The sequence below is a fragment of the Anser anser genome, assembly GCF_964211835.1.
Source record: "Anser anser genome assembly, chromosome: Z".
NCBI lineage: Eukaryota > Metazoa > Chordata > Aves > Anseriformes > Anatidae > Anser > Anser anser.
The window spans coordinates 29,430,893-29,455,633 of NC_139723.1; the positions used below are offsets into that span (position 1 = coordinate 29,430,893).

Here is a 24,741-nt window from a genome sequence, read left to right on the forward strand (position 1 = left end):
TATAGTTGTCAGTAATAATTACCATTTCAGAACTTCAATCCATAGCAATGGAACCAATAAGTTCCATCCATGGAACTTATTAAAAATATAAAATAAGAAAAAAAATAATAAAATACGTACAATGGCCAAGGAAGAGGAACTTAGACATACCACTGAAAGGAATAAGTCAAATGTACTAACTGCTTCTCAGCATTTTAAAATCCAGAGGAATAGCCTGGAAGATACGAAGTTTTCACTTCCCACAGCACACTGCCCTGCTCCAATCTGCCAAAATGGTACAAGAGGGGAAACTCATGCTCTCATCCTCAGTACTCTGGCAGGAATTAAGTGGACTCCTCTCCAGTTTAACTGATGGAGCTTTGAAGGTCAGGATCAAACTAGAAACCCCAAAGGCAGTAAAATAATTCCTCTGTCATCTAGAAAAAGGAGAAGCCGGGTTATGTCAGACTACACAACAACCTAAATAATTTGGGTTATGATGAAATATGTTGGAGAGGATGGAACAGAAGCACACCAGTGATCCTAGCTGGAAACAGTCCAGAATCAGTCATATGAGCTCAGGCTCAGCACTGGCATAGTCATTTCCCCATCAGCAACACCTTCCCTACAATCAAGATTTTAAATCTAAGAGTAACAGAGAGATGACTCTGAATTCTTATTGACTGAAGACAAGTGTAATAGTGCTACCGTTACACACTGCTATTAGTAGCTACCACAGCTACTAACTCCAGTCCAGGAGCTGCTAGATTCAGTGAGGGGGATGGTTTTCTTGTTTTCAGAAAAATCTTCTCAGCAAGCAGTGACAAAGAGCTGCCTAACAAATAATGATCATCACTCTTACCCATGATGATCCATGTATTTCATGAGTGATGGTGGAAATATAGACAGGAAGGACAGACAGACAAGCCAAAAATAAACCTAAACAAATCTGCTGTATTTGCAGGTTGTGGAAAACACCTCTAGAATTTATCATTATAGCAAATAAGGCCTTTTCAGCCAGCAGCTTCAAAATAACTATAGAAGATGAAAAACTACCTTTATTCCTAATTGACCCACAGGAAAAATAGAAATGGAAAAAGAAAGGGGACTGGCTTTCAGATATGATTTTGATTTGCTGCTCTCAATCCTTTCTTTCAGGTTTACTGAATACCGAACTCTAAAGCAATTCTAAAAATCAGATATAAATTATGTGGCTCAAAATTGCTCAGCCAATGTGACAGAACTGAATTTAAAGCAGTGGTCTCCAATTGCCAAATCCAGTGCCTACAAAGACTCTGTTATTTCAACAGACTTAAGAACATAAAACTCAGGAAAAACTACTGGGTTTCTTACATATTGCATTTTTTTCTATATCCTATATTATTCTAGTCTTTTGTGTCCCTGCAGCTAGAGCATCTTAAACCCACTCTGCTTACCACTTCTGCCACTGTACCACCATATTAACTACCCCTTATGTCACACTACCTGCTTGGTTAACTCCAGATGAAATTGAGAGTAAGTACTCCCTATACATCCTTACCCTGGAGGATACTGCTTCTTTCAAGGTTTGTGGCCTTGAAAGCTTATCCAATTTTTCCCAGCCACCCCAGTTAGAAAAGATATGCCCACCTCCCTCGAGATCTGCCCTTATTTATGTTATTAAATCTACAGCACTACATCAACTCTGCTGCTACAAGATTAAATATAACCACCGAGATCAAGAGCCCTTGCAGGAGCTCAACTGCTAGGTTACTGCAGCATTAAAGAAGGACTGCACGGCTACAGATTTTCTACACTTTTCTGCATCCATTATCTAATTCCTAGAATAAAGGCAGCAGCCAACATGCCTCCCCATTTTGGTATTTCTCAGTTGTCAGAAAAAAAAACCTTTAGGGCACAAACATAATTTCATTACTTATAATGATATTTTGACTTAAAGCTTTGCCAGGGTTACTCTCACCTTCACTATGAGCTCCAGCAGGTCCTAGCCAGCTCTAGGAATCCGGACATTGAGAAGTAACTTTCAAATTTGTCCCCAAACACAGCCTTGTAAACTGGCCCTGATTCTTGCTTTGTGAACAAAACTTCCCTGACTTACTGTCTGGGTGAGGTTTTTCTTACATTGGAAGAGAAGAGGAGAAGGAATTAACTGAAAAGAAGTTTAAACAATTAAATAAATTTACCTGTATCGATGTTTATAACCTATGGATCCAAACTTGCTGAATTTTCTTGACAGAGAGCTTGATTCATTCTCTGGCACTCTATGCAGTTCAAAAAAATAAAACCAAGCGAGTTATACAAGTAGGTTTCAGCCCTCGTTCCCAAGAAAAGGAAAGTGAAATACAAACTCTAAATTCCAGAGAAGTAATTTTTTGCTTGTTCCTCTTCATCCCCACCTCCAGACAGACTTTTGTGGGGTTGATAGCTCCACAAAGCAACATGTTTATGCCCTCCTCAATTGATTATGTATCTATTTATTTCAGGGTCTACTGTAAAGCCTTTTGCTTAATATTTCACAGGAGCAGGCAAAACCACCATGCCACAGTAATGAGACTGTGGCAGGAATTCTGAGCTCACAAATTCACAGCATTGCTAAAGCCAACACCAAGCATCCCTTCCTAGCCACAGGCCCTTGCGCATTTCTGCTAGTGTTTTTGCAACAGTAGAAGAAAGTGTTTTGAGACCTGTAATACCAGAAACATTTTATACTCTTTGGTAAGTCAGCAAAACATTATACAATTTAAGGGAGCTCTTCTCTCAAAAACCAAAAATTCTGTGCACTGTAAAGAATCCTAATCAAAAATCACAGAAAATAGTTGTATGTGAAAACAAAAAGCTGCAAGTCAATGCTGCTACAGAAAATTTAGTGCTTAAATATGTACACATGTATATAACAGCTTATATTCTGCTTTATATATATGTGGATACTTCAGTTAAAACCTACTTTGTGCAACTTGAAATACTGTATCAAAAAAAAAAATCTAAGACAAAATAAACCATTGAATTATCTGAAGATTTCTAAATGTTTGTTTTATATCATCAAAAGAAAACAGAAGGCATCAGCTTTTAAGAACATTTTATAATCAGGATGCAAAATGTTTTGCCAGGCTGGAAGCCTGATAGGTTCTTATTCAACATTGGCTCTCTCCTTTTGGTTGAAAAGTAACAACTACAGCATCACTCACCTGAAAAACGTATGATGTTCTACACAGCATTTCCAGAGATGTTTGCAGGTGATCTTATCACGTGCTTCAAAAAAGAAGGAAGTTTCATTGCACTGAAGACAAAAGGAAACAAATCAATATTGATATGAGGGATTTTGCCAGTGAAACAAGAAAACAAGAACTTGCCATCTCATATAAATGCACATAAGAAAAGACATAAATATGAATAAAATCAGGTTATATAATTCTCTACAATTGTTCATTTAAAATAGTTCTTCTTTTTGGTTTCTCATTGGCTGAAAGTAATTATTTAAGGAATTGATTCCTTAGATATAAAAAACAGAACAGCAAGATGATTATTGAAACACTTCTATTCCTTGATTCTGGTTCATAGATGTCAGCTTTCTTCCTAATAAAAAAGCACAAAGGTTTTTCATATAGTTCACTTCGGATCTTTCCTGACTGCACCTCAAATGAAAAATATAATCTTCCTAAAGCTCTGCTTAGCAATATACACAAGGACAGGAATAAGCTAGGGAGAGAAACTCAAAATTTGTGATAAGTACTATGAAGCAACAACACAGGAAAAATGCACAAGACATGCATGTAGAGGAGAAATGACATAAAACTGGATATCAAAAAGATGAGAAGAAGGAAAGATAATGAAACAAAAATTAGCTAACTTCAATGTGATTCAAAATACTTGCAAAAAGGTCAAAGGTTAAAATCATCAAAACCACTTGCAAAGGCAACAGTTATGTGAAAGACGATGACAAAAAAGGATACACAAAGCTTAAAATCTATTCACTGGTAGCTTGGCAGTCAGTGCAGTACACATGCAGAAACAATAAACCACACGGAGAGATGAAAGAGAAGCCATACATATATAAACTATAAAATGCTTCCAATAGACAAGAAGCAACAGACACATCACAGTGCTTGTTTCCAATGAGTTAAACATTCAGCAATGTTCACATAAAATACATTTCCATGTATCTGTCACTCAGTAAACTCAAGTGCTCCATTTCGTATCTGTTGTTTGCACAACAAATGAGTAGTCCCATTGACTCCAACATGAATCCTCAGAATGGTACAGTACTGTCTGTAACAGTAACGCAGCCAAGTCCTAAAACCAGTCCTAAAGCGGGGGAACACTTCCTGAAGAAGATTGCCAAAGATAAATATCTATTTACGCGAGAATTTTCAAGAATAACTACACTCTCATGTCCCTCTGGCAAGTCTGGAGTCTACCCACTGAAAGATCGTACTGCTCTTTTATGTTCAGTGACACTGGAACTAAGAATTTAATGAAGGAATGTCAATGTCAATTATTTTACATACAGCAGAAACATGGTTGAAGATTTAATGATTTAATTTAGACTACAGTTTCTACATCAGACTGTTACCTGGTATGTTTGCATTTAAACCCACACAACTGTAGCCACTTTTAAAGAATAATATCAAATCAGGGCTCTGGTATTGCAAAACCTTATGCAATATGATGATTCATTTTAACTTCTGTTAGGAAAGAACTCTGACTCACATTTAATGTGCAGGATCTTACTCTTTCTTCATTCTTCACTTCTAACTTCTACTTTCAGGCAAAGAATCTTGTGCTGCACTTGAATTTATTTAATTATACAAATCCAGGAGAAGAGAGTTCATGAGTTCAGGAAGGACAGGGACAGAGGTGTTTTTTTTTTTTAAGTGAGTTTTTAAAATAAGGTATTTCTGCCATATCTTACTATTAGCCTGAATGCCACTGAAACTGAGGTAAAGATTCCCATCAAATAAAAGGTTCTACTTGTCTATTTTTCCTTCAAAGTTAGAGTTTTAGGATTTTTCCATGTGTAAAACAAATGATACGTAACACATCTAAATCAATCAGTGACTAAACGGGGGAAGGTATAGCTACATCATCACACGACTGAAAGATCTGACCAGCAAACATCATAGATTCCATCCTCTGTAGGCATTATTGTTCAAGGGGAAGAAAGCTAATCTCAGCTGACAAGCAAAAAACTTGATGATGAACTATGTGTTGAAACATCTATATCTAGTATGTGGCAATCATGGGCTGAAGAATCAAAGTAAGAAGCAGCCTAGCCCTACAAACACAAATCATCAAAAAGGTAAGTTATGGAATTCAAATTTGGGAAATAAAACAAAAAAAAAAAATTAAGGGAGGGTCCAAAAAGCTTTCTGATAACACACTCTGGTTATCAGGAATTCGAAGGAAAAGCACACATCTGAAAACTAAATACTGCTTCATAATGGATGCTTATAATAACCCAAACAGCACAGTTACTTTTTCCTAAAGGAAAGAAAGCCTAGAACATTCACCCCCAACATTTTTCTCAGCTTGAACTACTGTAATTTCTTTACAGGTAGTGAGAGCTAGTTTAGTGGTCTTTTTGTTTTTCTAATATATCTGAAGCAAAAGAAACAAATAGCTACTGTATTTTTACTAGTGATTTGCAGGAGATCACAATTCCAAACTCATTCTGCATTGTCTGGGACCTCACGCACCACTCCCTGCTACTCACCCTGTGGCTTTCAGAGAGCCCCGTGTGTTAATGATGAGGCATCATAAACCATCACAGCCTACTGCTTCCAGAGCAGCCCTTGCTGTCTGTATACTCTGAAGCCCTCCCCTCTGCTTCGCACTCACTTCGGTGTTTGTCTCGTCTTTCAGGGAAGCCACTTGTGCTCACCAGACAAGCAGAAAAACACTTAGTTTGTATGGCGATTTTTGATCATGTCTATGACTTGCTGAAGTAGCTGGCTCTTGAGCTGTTTGACTACCTTCTCCTAGTCCTGAGAACACAAGAGGCTGAAACACTGCAAGGGCATACACTGAACACTCCTCTCCTTTCAAATGCTTTAAAAGCTTGTACTGCCATCTCTAAAGCATCCTAGAGCTTATGCTGCCATAGCCTCACCACCATTTTTACCCATGGGAGGAGGGATGGACAGAACAGCACAGGGGATGCACATAGCTTGACTACACTACATGCTTAAGAAAAGGCTCCCAAATGTGCAGCCAGGGCCCTTTACTGCTTTATGCTGCCTCTCCAGTCAGCTAGAAGACTGGCCTGGCAGCACCTTTGAGAACTACACGAAGCAGCTGGTAGTTGGTGCAGCACTCCACCACATCCCCCTGCTTACTGAAAGCAAGTTGCTAATGCAGTGGGAGGGAGACAAGTCAGGGAGCACGTTGCTCTACCAACATTTGATAGATTACCACAAGGCAGTCCACAGATCAAAAACTTGTTGAAAACCCATGAGGCAAAGCAGGCTTTAGCTGCTGAAGCTTAGGATATGTACTGGCCAACACCTATCCAAGCTCAAGAAAAATAAACAAAACAGAAAACACCCCACAACAGGAATTTGCCAGCACAAACACCACTCTTCTTGGTGGCACTAAGTATTAATACAGCATTAGGAGGTATCTTGTCGCACTACAGAACATACTGCCAGTGCATATACATGTCATACACATGCATTCACATGTAACAGAAATACTGAAGGTAGCTCTGAAGTTACTGCTTCAAAACATTATTTGTTTAATATTTGTGCCAGGTCTGGCACACACCTGGATACTATCAATTGTTAACTCCAATGGGAAATATTCTGTCTTTATATATTTACATAATGCATACCAGTCATAGCTTACATAATGGACAATGTATTACCAGTTACATAAGGTCAATCTTTAAGAAAAAAATCAGGAATTAAAATCATTAATGATGTGCCAGTTTGTATGAAGCATATCAAGATCAAAACAAAAGTATCTATGCCTCATTTTATAGCAATTTAAATAAATACTAAGGAGGAACATAGAAAAAACACACTAACACCTTACTGACAATGAATTTAGGCTTATCCAGGATTTATTTATCTTTATTGTAGTTCTCCTTCAAAATTGTTCATTACTGAAAATTTTACTATCGATACAATTTTTGACCCAAAAATGGTTTAAAAAGGAAAAAAAATCCAGTCAACTAAAAAATACCAGCCCTGTATTAACATCACTGTACTTGCTCACCTCTAGCCTCCATGACCACTTTGGCATCAGTGGGTGCAAATGATACAAAAGTCATTTGTAATTCTTAAGCCATAGCAAAGTTCAGATTTCTGTTTTTGTATCCAATGGAAATATAGGCTAAACTGGACTTCAGAAAAGGAAGAACATCTCTTCATCCCTTGTTAAATCTTCTCAAGAAACAGTAAGAGTAGTAAATCAAATGAAAGTTCCTGCCTAGAATTTGTAACTCAAGGTGGAATATAGTGTGTGATAGGCAAGAAAGGGTCTAACTGGACCACCTTATTAATGCAATTATTTTTCAGACTTCTAACATTTATGAAAAGCAGATAAGGAAGGGAGGAAGGGAGGGAGGGAGGGAGGGAGGGAGGGAGGGAGGGAGGGAGGGAGGAAGGAAGGAAAAAATATATTTCCAGTGTTTTCCAAGACAATTTAAAAGAACACAAAAATCTTGTATTTAGACAAGTTTCAGCCACCAGAATGTGGACTATTATGTGCTTTGGAATTGCCCTGAAATTCTTCTAGTATTCATCAGTGGTTCATATTGCTCCTGAAAACACTCTTTACCTACTGCACCTTGTGAATTCAGCTGAGCCTCTTCATTTGACTAAGAAAGATTACAGAGGAAGACATGTCTTGAAAATGTGTAAATCATTTTTAATTGCACTGTTTGTGGGTTTGTTCTGACTTGAAGTAAACCAAATTTCAAAATCCCTCAAAACAAAAATTTCAGACTGCCAAAAGACCCTTCTCTTCAAACAAGAAATAATGAAAGCAAGTCTTCTGCACATTCAACACTTTCTGGTTTGGTGAAAGAGAAACATGAAAAGTTGCAATGACAGAAACTTTGCATAAATTCTGGGAAGGGATGAAATCATTCACTTACATGTTCAGACAGTACAACCAAAGTAAAAGGTGCTGTTACAGAAAACAGTATGGGGTTGCAGGGAACCCTACAGAAGTACTTGGTACCTACAGGCAAAAAAGCTGCATGTCTCTAACTCTTGCACATTATTACATCTAAGTTCCCAGCCTATAAAATCAAACCATGTTCTTCTCTATTTTGTTCACCTGCTGAGCTGAGAGAAACCTGAAAAGAAAGCTGTGTTCCTCACACAGAGGAAGAACAGAGAATGAGCTGCATTCCCATCCAACCACTCGTCTTTAGGCAGCACATCCTTTGGGATCAGGCCCTGTTTTATTGCAGCAAGGGCCATCCACAGCCACCTGTATTGCTGGATCATTTCTAGCAAGGCTGCTCAACAGACATGTATGCTACCAGGAACTATGCACAGGTATCAGATTTATGTCTTGATTTTCTTAAGGGAACCTGCATGAAAATACCCTTTCATCACCTTCAAAAATTCTCTGCAATTGTTTGCTGTGTTCAGGGAACCCTCCTGTGCCACCCACACCAGAGACAAGGTTCCTCGTTACATGCTGTACTTCATGGGTTCACAGAAAGCCCTCGTGGTTCTGTCTCAGAATTCAAAGCACATGTCCAGTCAGGGGACAATGAAATATTGATTCAATGATTCACATTACTGAAAAAGAGTTTCTTTCACCTGGTCCAGGTCTCAACATCTCACATGTCAGGATAAGTCACTGACGGGCAAATACTCAGGGCAGTATTATGTTTACGAAGGGCGAACAGCAAGAGCCTTAGGGAGAAAAAATATAATACAGGCAAAGCAGTGAAAGATAAAATATCAATAGCCATGCTTGCACACAATAGCAACAGGTATGTACGAAAAACACACAGAATAAAAAAGTTAAATACACAGGAAAGCAGGAAATGTCCTTATAGAAGATATCTGCAAAATTGCAAGAGCCTACCCTACAAAATGGGAAAGGTAAAGCGCCTTATTTTATTGTAAGAGAGTAAGTATAAATATCTCACGCTCATTAAATCATCAAGTTTATGAAAAGTGAAACAAAGTAAACGCAGTAAGCTCAGCAGCAGCAGCCATAAATAATTTATTTTGACACAGGCACCCCACAGATATATTTCTAAGCCAGCTCACAGACATGGAGCTGTACATTTAGACTGACATTTCTAAACCTGTCAAGGAGATCAGGATGTTCACTTCCACTCATTTAATGGGACTTGCTCCAAGTCTTCTGGTAGGTTTGAAAAAAAATTCAGACAAATATGAGGAAAAGAATATCAAAGATGATTTTCTCAGAAGATATCTCAAAAATGATACTTTCAGAAAGAATATCAAAGATGTTCCCATAAGAAACCCCATTCAGGGGAAGAACAACACTTCTCAGGCACTAAAAGCATGAAAGGCTTCCTCTTGCTGAACACATGCATGTACCCCAGAAAGGTGCCTGTCAATGTAAAAGTAGCTAGTGTGTGGAAACATGAGTGACAATCCATCCTTCACAGAGTTTTCACCACAATATGGAAAATGCAAATCACACAAAGCACTCTGAAATAATAATAAGCTATTCTTACTGTGTGATGTTAACTCCTTTGCTATATGTCATAAAGATCCAACTAAAATGTGGGAAAGTCTCCATTATTTCACCTCTCCCTAAATATTTTCTGGCATGCTTTCCAACTAGTTTCAGTAGACAGTATGCTTCCACCTATTTCCTATGGAGAGTGTTCCTCACAAATGCCATTGCCTCTGAAGCTTTTCACTGATGTTTGGATTGTTTTTCTCTTTATGCAATTGCGCTCCTTGTCTCATACTTGTTAATAACTCATCCCTCTGAACATTTCTCCCTTCAAATTTTCTTAGACTCATATCCATTTTCAGTCTGTACTCGAAAAAATTTATGTACTTAAAATTTCAAAACACATCCTTATAAGTCCACTGTGTTTACTTCATCAAACGGTAAAAGGAAAAAAAAAAAAAAAAAGAGGTTATCTTTCCAAGACAGGGAGACAAGAGTAGAAACAACTCTCCAAATCTTCCTTTTGACCACTTCTGGCACCCTTTACCTCCTTCAAAGTCTGGCAATACCTTCCTAGTAAATGAATTGCCTGGAAATGAGTTACACATTCCAGACTTGGTACACCACAACTGTAACAAGTGAAGTATTAATGCCCTGTGCTGTGCAGTGATATCCCAGGATGCAGGACAAAGAAAAGTGGCATATTTACCCTCCTATCATATAATACAAACTCAAGTCCCATGGGGAAAAACAAAGCAATAGCATTTATTTCAAAATATGAAGGAATAAAAGGTATTTGTGAATAAAGTTTCAGGGAGTATTGGAACTTGTAGTCATATAAGTAATCTGATCCTTTTTTCCTCCTCTGGGTGCAGAACACCAAAAATAGTTACAATTGGCTTTAATCCAGAGATTAAGACTACTGTTTACTTGTTCTAATCAATAATTTCTTTCTAAATACCACTACCAGAATGTTTACCAAAAAGGAGAGTAAGGTATTTCTGGGCCATTTTGGCATTTCCTTTACTAGCTAGGGTATGAAGCACTGTAGAAACACTTCAAATGAGTGTTAGCTGCAATGTAGATTATAATGATGGGACACACCCTTGTACTTACTGTTCTCTTAAACAGTTTCCTAAAAGTACCTGTCGAGACTTGAAATTACCAAGTGCTGTCAACGTGTTTGTCTTAAAATCACAACAGCAAGTACTCACGAGCCATCAATATCCACAAACTAAACTTATGCACATTTCCCAAAGGTTCCATTTTTTTGTTCAGCACGTTAAAACTTTGCAATTCCACATGTTAAAAAAAAAAGAAAAAAAAGTATACATATGTGCCAAACAGAAAGTACAGCATCACTACACAGCAATCCACATAAAGTCAAACTAGGACCTGTTTGCACATGAACAGGCATTCACCCTGCAAGTGAAACACTGAGAGAAGTTTTTCCAACCTTCCCCCAGCCTTCAAACAGCTCTCTGATTTCAACAAATGCAGCATCAGACATAGACTACTCATGGATCACCACACCAAGCCACTTAGGAGTAACAAAAGCAAAACTTGCCAGTACGTTTGCACAAGCACAAAAAACGTTATCCATAACAGAACCAGCACAACCAGTCATCAGTATGCTCACATTTCCCAGCATGTACTGAAGGCATCAAATGGCCTCACAGAAAATCGTGGATGAGACTAACAACCATTACAAAGATGAATGAACATGCATAGACAATAAGTAGAATACTGTACTTCTTACAAAACTATTCTGTCTATAAACTTTCAATCCTGATTTTCCAAGGAAGCCTACAAAGTATTTTCCAATAAAAATAAAAATTAGCAGATTAAACTTACAACTGAACCAGATACCAAAAATCACAGATTGATTGCAATTATTTGCTTTATTTCACTTTATAAATTTCGATATATCCTGAACACTTTCTCCTCCTCATCCCCCATGCTGCATAAACGATAAATATCCTCCTTCTTTTTCCATTGAATCAATCTAAAAACATCTTCTCTTGCTATCACTCAGCTATCCTTGTTTCACTGGCACTAGCAATTTTTTTCTCTCAAATGGTGTAACAGCACAATCACAATAAACTCTAAGAAATGTGTTTCAAGCTACATTGTGTAGCTGCTTCTGTCCTCAAACTACAAAATTACTTTTGCCTTAAAGCTTCCTGCATTCCCCTTGCTCCAGGTTTCAATCGATTATACCTTTCCCCACAGATTCTGCCTTATTTAAAAGCTTTATGTAACACCATAAACAAGGCATTGCAGAAGTAGTCTACTCTAATTTACAGAGCACATTAGAGAATCATAAAGGTTTATTATAAAATTCCTACTTCGGAAAGCTCTCCCCTTGCCTGCAAAACATGGGCAGAAAAACCTTCTTCCTGCTCTTTCTTTAACAAAAATGAAAGCACCATCAGGAACATATTACACTTAAGAATAATTTTCTGGCAGTAATTATCAATACATTAATTTAACTTAGATGTTTTCTTTCAGTTATTCCATAAAATTAAACACTGATGGATACAAAAAAATAGTGATTAATTAGATTTGAAATCACTTTTAATTTTTTTTTTTCTTACAGGCTTAAGTAAAAACTTACATCTTTTCCCAGGACTCTGAGTTCAAACTGATTTTCCTTGAAATGAACTTTTGTAATTCTAGGCCTGTAATAGTGGGAAAAAAAAGACAGACAGAACTTAGTGAGACTAATTTCATAAATAATAAAACATGAAGCTGCATATATTTACATAAAGGACAAAAAAGGATTCACAGGTCAGATTATTTTTTCAGGTATGTACCAAATACCAATAGAAAATTAGCAGTACTGAAAGATTTCAGCATGAGTATTGTAAATGTGAAATATTTTTTTCAATACTTGCATTATAAAAGAATTTTAAAAATGTAAAATACATACAAGGACTAGGAATTCCAACCGTATATTTTTTAATAATACAATTACACTTTCAAACATATAACACAAATCATACATCTCTGTACAATATCATTGTACAGATATAGCACAGACTGCAGTTAAACTATACCTACCAGAAATATTTTCCTACTTGTTTTTTATTCTTGTAGACAACAACTCCTATGGGTGTTAATCCTAAAAAATATTCAGATTTGTTTTCACCCTATAAAATAAAAACATATGCCACTCAGTTATTTGCATTTGCACTTGGTATCAGTGTAGCTGTGAGGTCTGGTGGAGGATGCCACCATGGTGACTAGCTTGAACACACTGGTTTACACTCCCTGCAAACAGGAAAGTAGGACTTCATCTACCAAGAATAACTCCTGTACAAAAACTTCTATACACAGATGCAAAGAGGCAAGAAAGAGCAGTGGTGAGAGACTGTCACTTTCCACATCCTATGGTGGAACACCAACAGCAAACAGGTAACTGCCATGTTGAGCTTCACACTTAGGCCCATACTGCAGGGTGTTAGGGCAGGTCTTTATCCCATGGTGCAAAGGGGAGGCAGGAACAGGACCAGCAAGAAAGTCTTTCCTAGAACCTAACTACTACATTTTAACCCTTCTGCCTTTATGAATAGTCATCACTACCATGGCAATACCTTATGACACAGAAGGTGTTCAAAAGACCAGAAAACTTTTGCATGAGTTTGCAAGAAAGTCATCTGCAAAAACTAGCCCACCTGCCTGCTTGAGGGGACAATGAAGAGCGCTACAAGCACTAAACCTGCAGAGCACAAACCACAAAAAATACCAGCTGTGAGACTGAGTGGCTGCAGAAAGCTCCCTCCCGTATGTGAGAAAGCTCAAGCACACTTCCACGAGTTCTGCTTCTGATCCTCAGTGAACTGCCTATAAAGGGCATGTTTGCTTTTAACGTGACCAACCAAGAAGACCCATGGTTCTTTATGCGCACTGCTCCGCTCTTGAAGGGGGGCTTTTGTTGCTACTGTAATATAAATAGAAAGAAATACTCAGCGGTCAGTCTTGGGCATGAACGATGCACCCCTCATTACCCAGGAAGGAATCCCTTTGCACAGCATAAGCGAACTAAGGAGATAAAAAAATCTAGACTCTGCTAATTTAACAAGGTTTTGTTGGGTCATGTCAAAGCCTGTTCCAGTAACTCCCCCAGCTTCCTATGGGTGGGAGGGCACAGAGCACTGGATATGAATATGATCAAGCCACAGGCTGAATTAAAAATACTTAATATTGTGGGCTACACAATTTTCAGCAGGAAATACATACTTAATCTTCTGGTATTATCTTGAGTTCTTTATTTTCTTTCAGGTTATTTTACAGCATTCTGACATCTGACTCAGTGAACTGTCTACAGCTTCTCATTTGAAGTTCTGATTTTCTTTTATTCAAAAAAACCTGCCACAAGCACAATTATCCAAACAAGATAGGATGATGCTTCCACCAGGAGCACATAGCCTCCAGGTGATGACTTGGATCCGATCCCAACACACAGGTTGTTTTACAAAAGAAGCAGAGGCATTTGCTGAGGCAATATAGACAACCTGCAGTGCTGCATGATACAGCAGAGGAAAAGCTGGAAACAAGCTCCATGTCTTTAGCAACACCTTCACAACCAACATCAAAACAGGCCAGACATGCTGCTAATGCTACCCCCATATTATTTTTTGAAATAGGTTTGAAAAGTTATCAGCACTCACTATTATTTACACAAGAATAATACAAAAATTCTTGTGTCAAAGACAAAAGTTATAACCCTCTCTCACCTCTTCTGACACTTGCACTGATTATTTGTTATTTATATGAATTGTTTTTTCCCAGAGTAGAGAAGATCGTCTTTTGTAGGTGTAAAACAAGCACAACATTTCATCTGAAAACCATTAAGCAGCTGCACATATGAATGCCCTAATCTATTCCGTTTGAAAATGTCTTCCTTTGCTTTCCTTAATTAAGTACACTATTTTCTTTCACGTTATTCTGTGGTGACTAAACTGTATAAACACTCTCCCCCACAATAGTACATGAGATTTTTTGCGTTGCTATCAAGTTTAAAATAGTTAAACAATACTTACATAAACAGGATGGAGGTCCACTCCATACATTTCCAGGGATTTGGCTACCCCTAAGTAGTTCGCTTCTGCCTCAGCAGGAACTTGACCCCTGTAAAGAAAATTCTGCATAAGAACATTGCACTACCAGTCAACATATTAAAATAAGCCATATTAATAAATTCAGTTTGCTGGACGGGTATGCAACCCTTCCTACTGGTCATTGGTACTGTCATTTTGCTTACGTACCGCAAGCTCTAAGGAAGACTGGACAGTAGGCACAAACTTTTACTAAATTCTCTGCTATAAAATCCTGTAACAGATGCATGCTATCAAATACACAATATACACGTACTGCAGTGGCTAATCTTTTCCCTGCTGTCACAAACACACTTCAAACATTCTGTTTTTGGGTTTCAATATGCAAAATAACTCTTTCAAATAACTGCACGTTTATTAATAAAGCAGGAGTGGAGTGACTGACTGGGGGACTATCTCCCCTCAGCTGTGCCAAAGCTACAAAGGATTTCTGAAAGCAGGGTTCATGACTTCAGATAAAATATTCTTTTCTTTGTAAAATGTTGTCTACAGGAAGTCACACCAACTGCTAATACCCAAGTCTGCTACTGTGAAAACAAAGTTTGGGGTCTGTCACAAGAGATTAGCAGTTTCAAAGATCCAGCTCGCCTTCCCATCTGCAAATATCAATTCATCATTCAAAAACTAATGTCAGCTGAATGCTGGTAAGAAACAATAGGGGAAATCTGGTGGAAGGAAAAAAAAAAAAAAAAGACTGGGCTATTAGGAACATATTCGACACCACCAAAGAAGGATTTATTTTCAAAAAGAACAAGACTAAATACATTCAATGTCTCCAAAAGTAAGCATATCCTCAGAATTTAATTTGTTCTTCCCTTAATAACTGCCATTGACACATAAGCAAGACCCCTCTATTGCAAACCTTCAATTACTGAAGCTGCATTTTCATCCTCACTCCTTTTTAATGTTTCTGTGAAAGCTACTGGATGGTTATTGAGTAAGTACAGTGTATCTTGTGCATACATCACTGTCAACTCAAAAAGAAGCACCCCCTGCTTAACCCCATGATTGCTCTCAGGGTAATATTTCACTGTATTTGCTATGTTTCAAATTCAGGATGTGTAGCAGAGCTCAAAGTTTCGTTACGAGACCTGGAAAAATCCAGCCATATATACATCCTCATCTCATGTCCCCATTCTCTACAGCCTACCAGGTACTTTTCAAGTTTTCCCAACTTTGTTTTACACCTGACAAGGTAAAAAAATAATAAATAAATAAAAATAAATACAGAAGAAAAAAAAAAAAAACAATGTGGAAGACATGAAATGGCAGTGCTAGCATGAATATAAGAGTATAGGTACTTAAAAATGTCTTCTTTGCATCTGGAAACAGACTGCTTCACCTCACCTCACCTACACAGTAGCACTGGTACTGGTTCAACTGCTAGTCCTCATTTCCAAGAAGCCCTGGAAACAGGGAAACAGCAGACCCTGTTTCCTGATTTGGTTGGGATAGAGTTAATTTTCTTCATAATAGCTCATAGGATGCTGTGTTTTAGATTTTTGATTAAAATAGTGGTGATAACACATGGATGTTTCAGTTTTTGCAGAGCAGGACTCACACAGAGCCAAGGACGTTTTCAGCTTTTGGAGCTGCCCTGCCAGCGAGGAGGCTAGGGGTGCACCAGGAGCTGGGAGGGGACACAGCCAGGACAGCTGGCCCAGGCTGGCCAAAAGGATGTCCCATACTGTGTGGCATCATGCACAGCCATAATACTGAGGGGAGTTGGCCAGGGGGCAGCTGTTGCTCAAGGACCAATTGGACATCAGCCAGCTGGTGGAGAACAATTGTGTTGTGAATCACTTTTGTTGGGGCCTTTTTTCTTTTATTTTGTTTTTCTCCTTTCTCATTAAACTGTCTTTATCTCAACCTGTGAGTTTTCTAACTTTTGTTCTGATTCACTCCCCCGATCTGGGAAGGGGAGGGAGGGTGGACAGAGCAGAGGGAGCAATGAGTGAGAGGTTGTGTGGTGCTTAGCTGCCTGCCAGGGTTAATCCACAACAACCTGAAGCTTGCAACAGAAACCCCATCCTTCAAGAGCTGGACTTCTCATCTATGGCTCATCTCTCTATTCAGCATACACAGAACACTTGCTATTCAGCATGTCAGCATTGTCAAATCTGGCATTTTTTTTTTTATCCACTTCTGCTGTAACAATTTACTCCATAGATTGATTTTTTAAATCTTTCTGGTAGCTTCTCAAAAATGGAAGCAAAATGTTCACAAAAGCACTATTTTATTGAGTTCCCAGGCAGGTTATCAGTACTGAGCAATGTGAACTACCCCATTGATGAACTGGTGCTAGAATCCAACAGCAATTTAAGTGTTCTGTTAGTGTTTCCTTACTGATTACATTTAGAAAAACATTGATCCTCACCTGTCTTTGAAAAGCTCAAATGTTAAATAAATGTGCACGTGTATAATTATTTTCAAAATTATATGTAATTTACAAGGAAGTGTATTTGCAAAGATTTTAAAGGAAGTGAAGATATGTGCTGGAGCTTCCAAAAAAAAAAAAAAAAGATGGGTATATCCTCCCAAATGCAGAAGGAGAAGACACAATGTGGAGGGGAGAAGAGAAGGTCAGGGACTGTAATTGTTCCCACCATTACAAGGCTATCTGTTTCTTTTTTATCACATATGAAAATACAACCCCTCCCCAGCACCACACATCTTCCCCATATACCCCAAAACTAAAACACCCTTTGCAGTTGGTGATGGTAGAGCAGGCAATGTAACAACCATGCAGGTGAAACGCACCACTCCTTCCACTGGATAGAGAGCACCTGAGTGCCACCAACAGCTCTAAACAATGTCAAAAGCTACTCTCAAAACTATCACGAGCATTTTAACTTCCCTTATGCCCCACCGACAACATTAATTGAAAATACACCAAAAGCTGACTTGCCAAGTATCAGTTAGTCCCAGACCTGCTGCACTCTGGAGTAGGCAATGTCACAGGGCCAACTCTCTTTTGCAGTGGGGGTTCATATCCCTCCTCCGGCACCATGAGAGTCTGCTTCCTCATGCACGAGCCCTTAAGCCACTGCTCGCTCTTCCTGACGTGCATGACATTAGCTCAACTCACCCTGCTATTTGACCTTGGGATTGTCATGTTGGCTTACATATGGGACAACAATCACAGTAAACAGGTTGCAAAACTTGATGAAGAAACGTTCCAGAAACTTTACCCTTAATGAATTCCTGAATATCTAGGGTGCCACATAAAAATTGAGGGAGAAACTGCAACCAAAACCAGTTTCTCTGGGCATAACTAACAGGAGCAAGGTACATGCAGTGCCACAGCGGTCTTGGAAAAACGTTTCCATGCTGGGCTCAAGATAAAGAAGCTCTTTCTAGATCTCTGCATCATCAATCCATCCCTAAAATGTCTCTGGTAGACAAGACAACTGGGGATATGTTCTCAGCCCAGTCCAGCTTCAAAATTCATAACCAAATCACAGAATCATAAGAGTTGGAAAAGACCTCCAAGATCATCTGGCCCAACCATCTCCCTACCACCAATGTCACCCACTAAACCATGTCCCTAAGCACCAGGTCCAACCTTTCCTTAAACACCCCCAGAGATGGTGATTCCACCACTTCCCTGGGCAATCCGTCCCAGTGCCTGACTGCTCCTTCTGAGAAGAAATGCCTCCTAATTTCTAACCTGAACCTCCCCTGGATCAATTTGAGGCCATTCCCTTTAGTCCTATGGTCTCACTAGCCCACAGAAGTCAATGCTGGCAGTGCTGAACCAGAAGTGTGTGTACACCTCAGTTTCACTCTGTTTTCTGATGCTTCTGAATCCCTGAGACCTAACTGGCCAGTAGCAAAAGAGTATCAGAGAGGTCAATGAAAAACCATACAAAACACTATTTTTAAGGCAGCTCTCACTCTACAACCACAGTTTCCCTGGCTTCTGAATTTCCTTTTCAAGGCTACAAACTTTTGAGGCAAACGGGTTTTGATCTGATTTATTACATTAATGACTACAGAAACTTAAGAGACAGGAATGAAGTGGCCTGATACATAAGAATTTATCCCAACTTTTAGTTCTCAAACACAACCTCTGTGATGTTGAACCAAACAAACTTTCTGTGCCTCAGTTTCCATCTTCTAGAACAGAAAAAAAGAGAACAAAACAAAAAAACAGTATTTTTTACTTCACAAAAGACCTATAGTAAGGTTCTCTGTAATGCGTCAGTTAATATAGAGTAGACAGGCAACCATACGTAAATAATTACTGAACAAGAGACTCTCTTCCTTTAAAAAGAAAACTCAAGTCAATGTGGCAACTGGCACAAACTCCAATTACAACAGAATTTTTCAAAGAGAACAGCTGCATCTCTGCATTAATAGCTATTATCATTAAACAAGGCACAAATAACGCTAACATGTAAAACTACAGGCAAGGAATTAATTAACCTTTATCCAGATTGTAGCTTTATTATAGCAAGAGAATCAAGAAATCTAGATCTACATACAAGATGGCTAGTTCTGATTATCTCTACATGATTTTGACAAAGGGTATGATGAACATATTCATAAAATGTTTCTTACTGCTCTCATGTTAATAAATGGTTATATCACAATTGCACCTAACTTGGACTTCTTAGAACAAGCTTCTTTACACTTACCAGGAACATGAAGTTGGAGATAAGCAAGTAAATGTTTATTTTGGCTTTATGTACAGTTGAACTTCTTTCATATGTTTTATTTTCAAAACCAGTTTTACATTTTGCATTTTTGAAGGCATTGTGGTCTAATATTGGCAGGTTGGGAAGCCAAGCCTCTCTGATTTATAGTGCTTTTATGCAGTGACTGCTGGTTCTGCCTCTAGTACTCAGACACCAAGAGGACTTCTGCCTAAAACTAATCTCACTGAAAGTGTTCCATATATAGAATGCTATTTCTGAAAAAAAGCAAATGGGACGGAAAGTGGCTCTGAACTACAGTGTTGTTTTTGTTGTGTTTTGTTTTTTGCCTTTTTTTTTTCTAAATATTTTTTGTATGTCTAGAGACAGTGTAGAGTTAAACCTTCTCTTTAAGAAGAGTGCTTTCAGACCTGCTGCATGTGTATATAGCATTTAAGCTATATTTGTACAGGGTAACTTTCTGGCACTGCTTTCCATAAATTCTTTACTGGAAATTACGTTCTTTTCTCCAACTTCCACATGAGACTGCTATATTTTCCCTGTCTATGGTGGCAGTTGTTGTTTCTCTCTGAAGCACCTACAAAATTAATGGGGCCAAAGGATGCTAGTTCTTATCTTGCTTTCTTTATCTGTTTGGCAATGCAGTGCTCTCCTAGTTGTCCTTCCTGTAGTTTGGCTTCATACTACAAGTAATCAAGAGATATTTTATGCACAAATTGCAGTCTGACAGATAATCAACTGACAGCCAAACCAGCAACTTGGGGCCCACCATCAGGCAGAGATTACCCAGTATGTCAAAGATCTTGTATGTTTCATGTCCATATTTCAAACTTGTATGTTTCATGTCCAAGGTGATTATTGTTCCAGTACATGGAAGATGGAGAACTGAAGCTTTGCAGTCTCACAGAATTAATCTCTTTTCCAACTTTTACCAAGGTTAAGTTGGGATTGCATGAATCTCTCAGGTCTGCTGATGATCTGTTTCAGATCTCTTTGTTTCTCCTTTGTCCTGTCTCCAGTAACCATAACATTCTCCTCCTACAATCTCTTCAACAGTTGCTGTTGCCAGATACCATAAGTCTATCTTATTTCTGCTCTCTCAGCTCCTTCTCATATGAAAGAAATGTTTTCAGGTACATTTTTGAGGTCTGCAAACTTCTGTAGTGCCTGGTTCAGTTTAAATCAAAATTCCTCTGAGGCCCACCAGATATCCTCTGTTCCCACTACATGAAGGTTTCATGTAAAGTTTTGGTATTTGTTTGCTTTTTGCCTGCAGACGAGCACTACAAATTCCCTGAGTTATTCAGTGCTGCCTAATGACTGTTTCTAGGTGCTGCTTCTTATGAATCATACATTCTTCCTTACTGTAGAATCTATTACGTTGGCCATTGCCAATACATTTTACATAAGATATGTTGGTTAATAAAATGAAAGGACTTTATGCTTGTAAAACAAAACTGACTCTTTAATTCATGCAGATGTTGCAACTGACTTTATCGCTTAAACCGTGGGCATACAAACTGCTTTCCTGGTACCTCCTGCAATGTGAGCTGCCGCTACAAAGATTCATGCAGGTTGCTACATGCACTCCTTCATTACCCCAGCTAAGGATCTGGCAAGAAAACAGAGCCTTCATTGTACCAAGTTCTGCACATTATTATATTAAACGTGTTTTTGTCCTAATAGTTCATTATTTGAATACACAGGGCAGTACTACGAAAAGAAATATTATTATACCCATTTTACAGACAGCAGACTGAGGCATGTGCATAGTAAGCAACTTGTCCAAAATTATGCAGGAAACCTGACCTGGAACAAGGAACTGAACTCAAAGATGCCAAAAGATTTTGATTTCATTCTCTTGCACTACAAACTAAGAGGAAATTGGAGTGCTATTAAAACTGCTGGTTCAGAAACATCAGCACCAAGGCCTGATAAATATCCTATTTCCAATCATTTTCTTATTCAGTTTCTAAAATAACAACTCCAACTATGGAAAATGTTTTCTGTTCCTGAGTGACACAACTGGATGCTCTGTGCTCTTTTCTTGAGCTGCAGACATCCACTCTGCACAACAAGGTGCTCCCTTTTCCTACCTACCAAGCATCTCTGAACCCGATTTTACCTGCAAAGCTCCCAACAGTACTGAATTCTTACATCAGAGTTTTGTGAATCCGTTCTATGGCATCTTCCAACTCTTCTTTCTGGTCTGGAACAAAGCGGTACTCTGAGACGTAACCTGCAGTGTGCTTATAAGGGTCATAGTCTCCCAGCTCAGCTGCAGTAAAAAGAGAAAAAAGGTTACACACTCAATGTTTTATGTTAACCAAAAAATGAGTTATCTAATACACCTATTTGTGCTAATCCACCTCTTTCCAAGTGACTGTAAATTGACTATGCAATCAGTTAAAAATTCAAAAGTCTATCTTTCCTTAGAAGAAAAGTAGAAAATAACCTTCGGTTTATATATAGAACTGTACATAATAGCCCATATAAAAGCAAGCAAGCATGTCTTCAATCATTTTCAAAGAGAAATGGAAGGTTCAAAGAGCTAGAAGTTTTGACAGGAAATCTACCACTTCTACAGGACTAGATCTGATCTCATCAAGCCAGCAAAGCTGAACTTTGATGCCATATGTTATTTGGCAGCATATGTAAAACAGGTGGAGAAGCAAAGCCTAGTTTTTTGGAATATCTATGCCCTCATGATATGCTGTAACATTAAAGACAGAACTGATCCATACTGGTGCTAGGACTTTTAATGGAAATGTCAGCATGGGAATGGGTATGGAGACAAATATCCCAAAGTGCCTGGAAGTAGGCTGTTCTACAAGTAAGCATCATTTCTTGTAAGGAAATACAAGATTTCAGTCTTCAATAAAATACCAATATATATTCTCTGAACATGAAATTCATTTTTAAAATCAAAATAATTTTCTAGTTTAATTTTTCTAAAGGAAAAAATTCAATGAGTAGGCAATATAATTTTCTTTGAAACAACCTTGAATTCACATACATTGCTCAGATTAATTTACGCATTGCTGTACAATTATTAAATACACATGTACCTTTCTCAGAACTCTCTTCTATCGATCTTTGTATTCATACCTATCTGAGAAAATCTCATGAAATTAACGTTTCCGTGTTTTTCTATAAACTGGGTAAAAGCCACATAAATTGGGCTTCTATGAGAAAACCTTCACTGAAGGTTTCTATCCAGTCTCCACTGAAGCAAAAAACAGCCAAATGGAGGAGCCATGAAGAAAAAGAGCCATCTCATAACTCACATTTGTTTCTAGATTTTACTAGTTTCTAGATCAAGAAAGTGATCTGCTCAGCAGAGGTGTTGAGATGTTTCTCAAAATATCTCCACATATGGTTCTTGCATGTAACAGGAACAGCAGGACAACTACAACAGCAAAATCTTCAGATTTGCCAATGGGAAAAAAATAAGAATAAAACGCAGAACTGGTATATTCTGCAAACTGTGCCATGGTGATTTTTGCACCATCACCACTGTAATAGTCTGCAGTCTTTGCCATGAAAGGGGGAAAATGATTGATGTGCTATGGACAGGTTCTGCACAGACACCAGAGATGACACCCAGGCACGACCTGAATGGTGCAAGCAGGGCCTGTGGCTGGAGCAGGATTTGGCCAGAGGACTCTGGGAGACCACGTCCCCTGGGCTCCTACTAAGCCTGGCAGCTGCTAGCTCCAATGGCTCCCTTACAGAAGCAGGTTCTCAGCCACTACTGAATTTCCACAAAAGGAAAACCATCTTGGTTTGGAAAAGAAAGAAACAGAGGTTGGCACACGACTCAGAGAAACCATTGACCTCAGTGCTAATGCATTAAGTTGATATTTTAAATATCTGACATGAATGTTTCTCAGTTGTCAATTTACATAAACACTTGGAAGCCCTAAATAATAACAGCAATAAATAAATGAATATGGTAAGCTTTTTAGAGAGTCAATAGAAATGTACATTTACTGTTGCCAGGACTATATTTAACCCACAGTATCTAATCTTTGTCATACTTTAACTTCCCTCTCTCACATGAGCTTCCTCATTTTTTCCCAGTAGTATATCTGAGATTAGAATCATACAAACAAGATGCTTCACACATGCAGTATGGTTTCAGGGAAGGCATATAAGCCAGTAATGTGAGAAGAACATTGCAAACAGTTTTTTCAGAGAATGACATGTCACTTTTCTTATATGGTAAAAAGTTAGTTAAAAATAATTTTACAAAAACAAAAACTGCATGAAATTTTAGCTTTTCCACAATGCGTGTAATACACTGTGAAATTTTGCATACTGCCTACCCACATTTCATATACAAGTTATTTTATTCTGCCTTGTTATTCTGAAATGGAAATGAAAGGAGGACCATTTTTTAATGCTGTACTAAGTGTTGAGTCACATTTGGAATACCACTAATGCAAATAATCTTTGCTTAATACAAATCACACACAAGAGATATAAATTTAACAAGTTATAGACTCAGGTTCCAGTGTGGCTCATCATATGATTTTTTGTTACTGACTGTATTTGAATAATGAGCTTGAATTGCAGTGTGAAAGGAATAGCTACCTGGTAGACAGACAGCTCCTTTCTAAATGACTGTTAGTTCCATCAAATGCACAGGATATAACATCCACTGAATGCAGAGAAATGACAGGTAGATTAAAATTCTCCACTTCAGGTCAAAACATATCCTCCCTTCAAGCAGAGGCATATTCATATTGACATAATGTAATTTTGAAAGATTCTTTTATTTGACACACTTTGTGGCTGGAGGCTGCCAATACCCCATCAAATTTGTAAGCCTTGTGATGAAGTAAAAAATACACCACAGGAAGAAGATGTGCTTTTGACATACTCCATATGCTATGTAAAGTCATAAGGTTGAAAGTACAAAATAAGGTATCCCTAAGCAAAGTAAAGAGTGTTTGGCATAGTCAGCAGACTGGCTTCCAAGTTTCTTTTTGTGTTAGTTTCTAAATGATTTCCATGTAATATGTTCAGAATGTTCATCTCTTTACAGTTCTGTAGCTGAAATCAATTGCATTAGCTTTGTTCTGTTCTGAAATGGGTGCCAAAATTGTTAGTGAAGTCCTCAAGTTAACACTTGAAATGAATCATAATACAGAAGTAACAAAGAGAAGCTTGCAGTTGGCCAGGGGAACTTACACTGAATTACGTATGCTCCCAGCTGTGCTGCAGTGTTGACTGGGCAAGGCAAGCGGCCCTGTAAGATGTCTTGCTTGACCTGCAAGAAAAACTGATACCTAAAACACAGAGAGAACACAAAACTATTATTTCAATATTGGGTCTGATGCACCGTGTAATGTTTCATCATCTTC

At 38.2% G+C, this 24,741-nt stretch overlaps 1 protein-coding gene across 4 annotated transcripts in view; it reads right to left on the reverse strand.

The window, feature by feature from the left end:
* EPB41L4A (erythrocyte membrane protein band 4.1 like 4A) overlaps positions 1-24,741 on the reverse strand; it is a 135,641-nt gene that overhangs the window by 42,229 nt on the left and 68,671 nt on the right. For all 4 annotated transcript variants that reach the window (XM_083816517.1, XM_083816515.1, XM_083816516.1 and 1 more), the window contains exons 5-11: positions 24,569-24,666; positions 21,530-21,650; positions 14,640-14,727; positions 12,658-12,746; positions 12,212-12,275; positions 3,165-3,256; positions 2,163-2,240 (exon numbers count right to left, since the gene is read on the reverse strand). In XM_083816517.1, the coding sequence (XP_083672643.1) occupies positions 2,163-2,240; positions 3,165-3,256; positions 12,212-12,275; positions 12,658-12,746; positions 14,640-14,727; positions 21,530-21,650; positions 24,569-24,666 (630 nt within the window). The remainder of the gene's footprint in view (positions 1-2,162; positions 2,241-3,164; positions 3,257-12,211; positions 12,276-12,657; positions 12,747-14,639; positions 14,728-21,529; positions 21,651-24,568; positions 24,667-24,741) is intronic.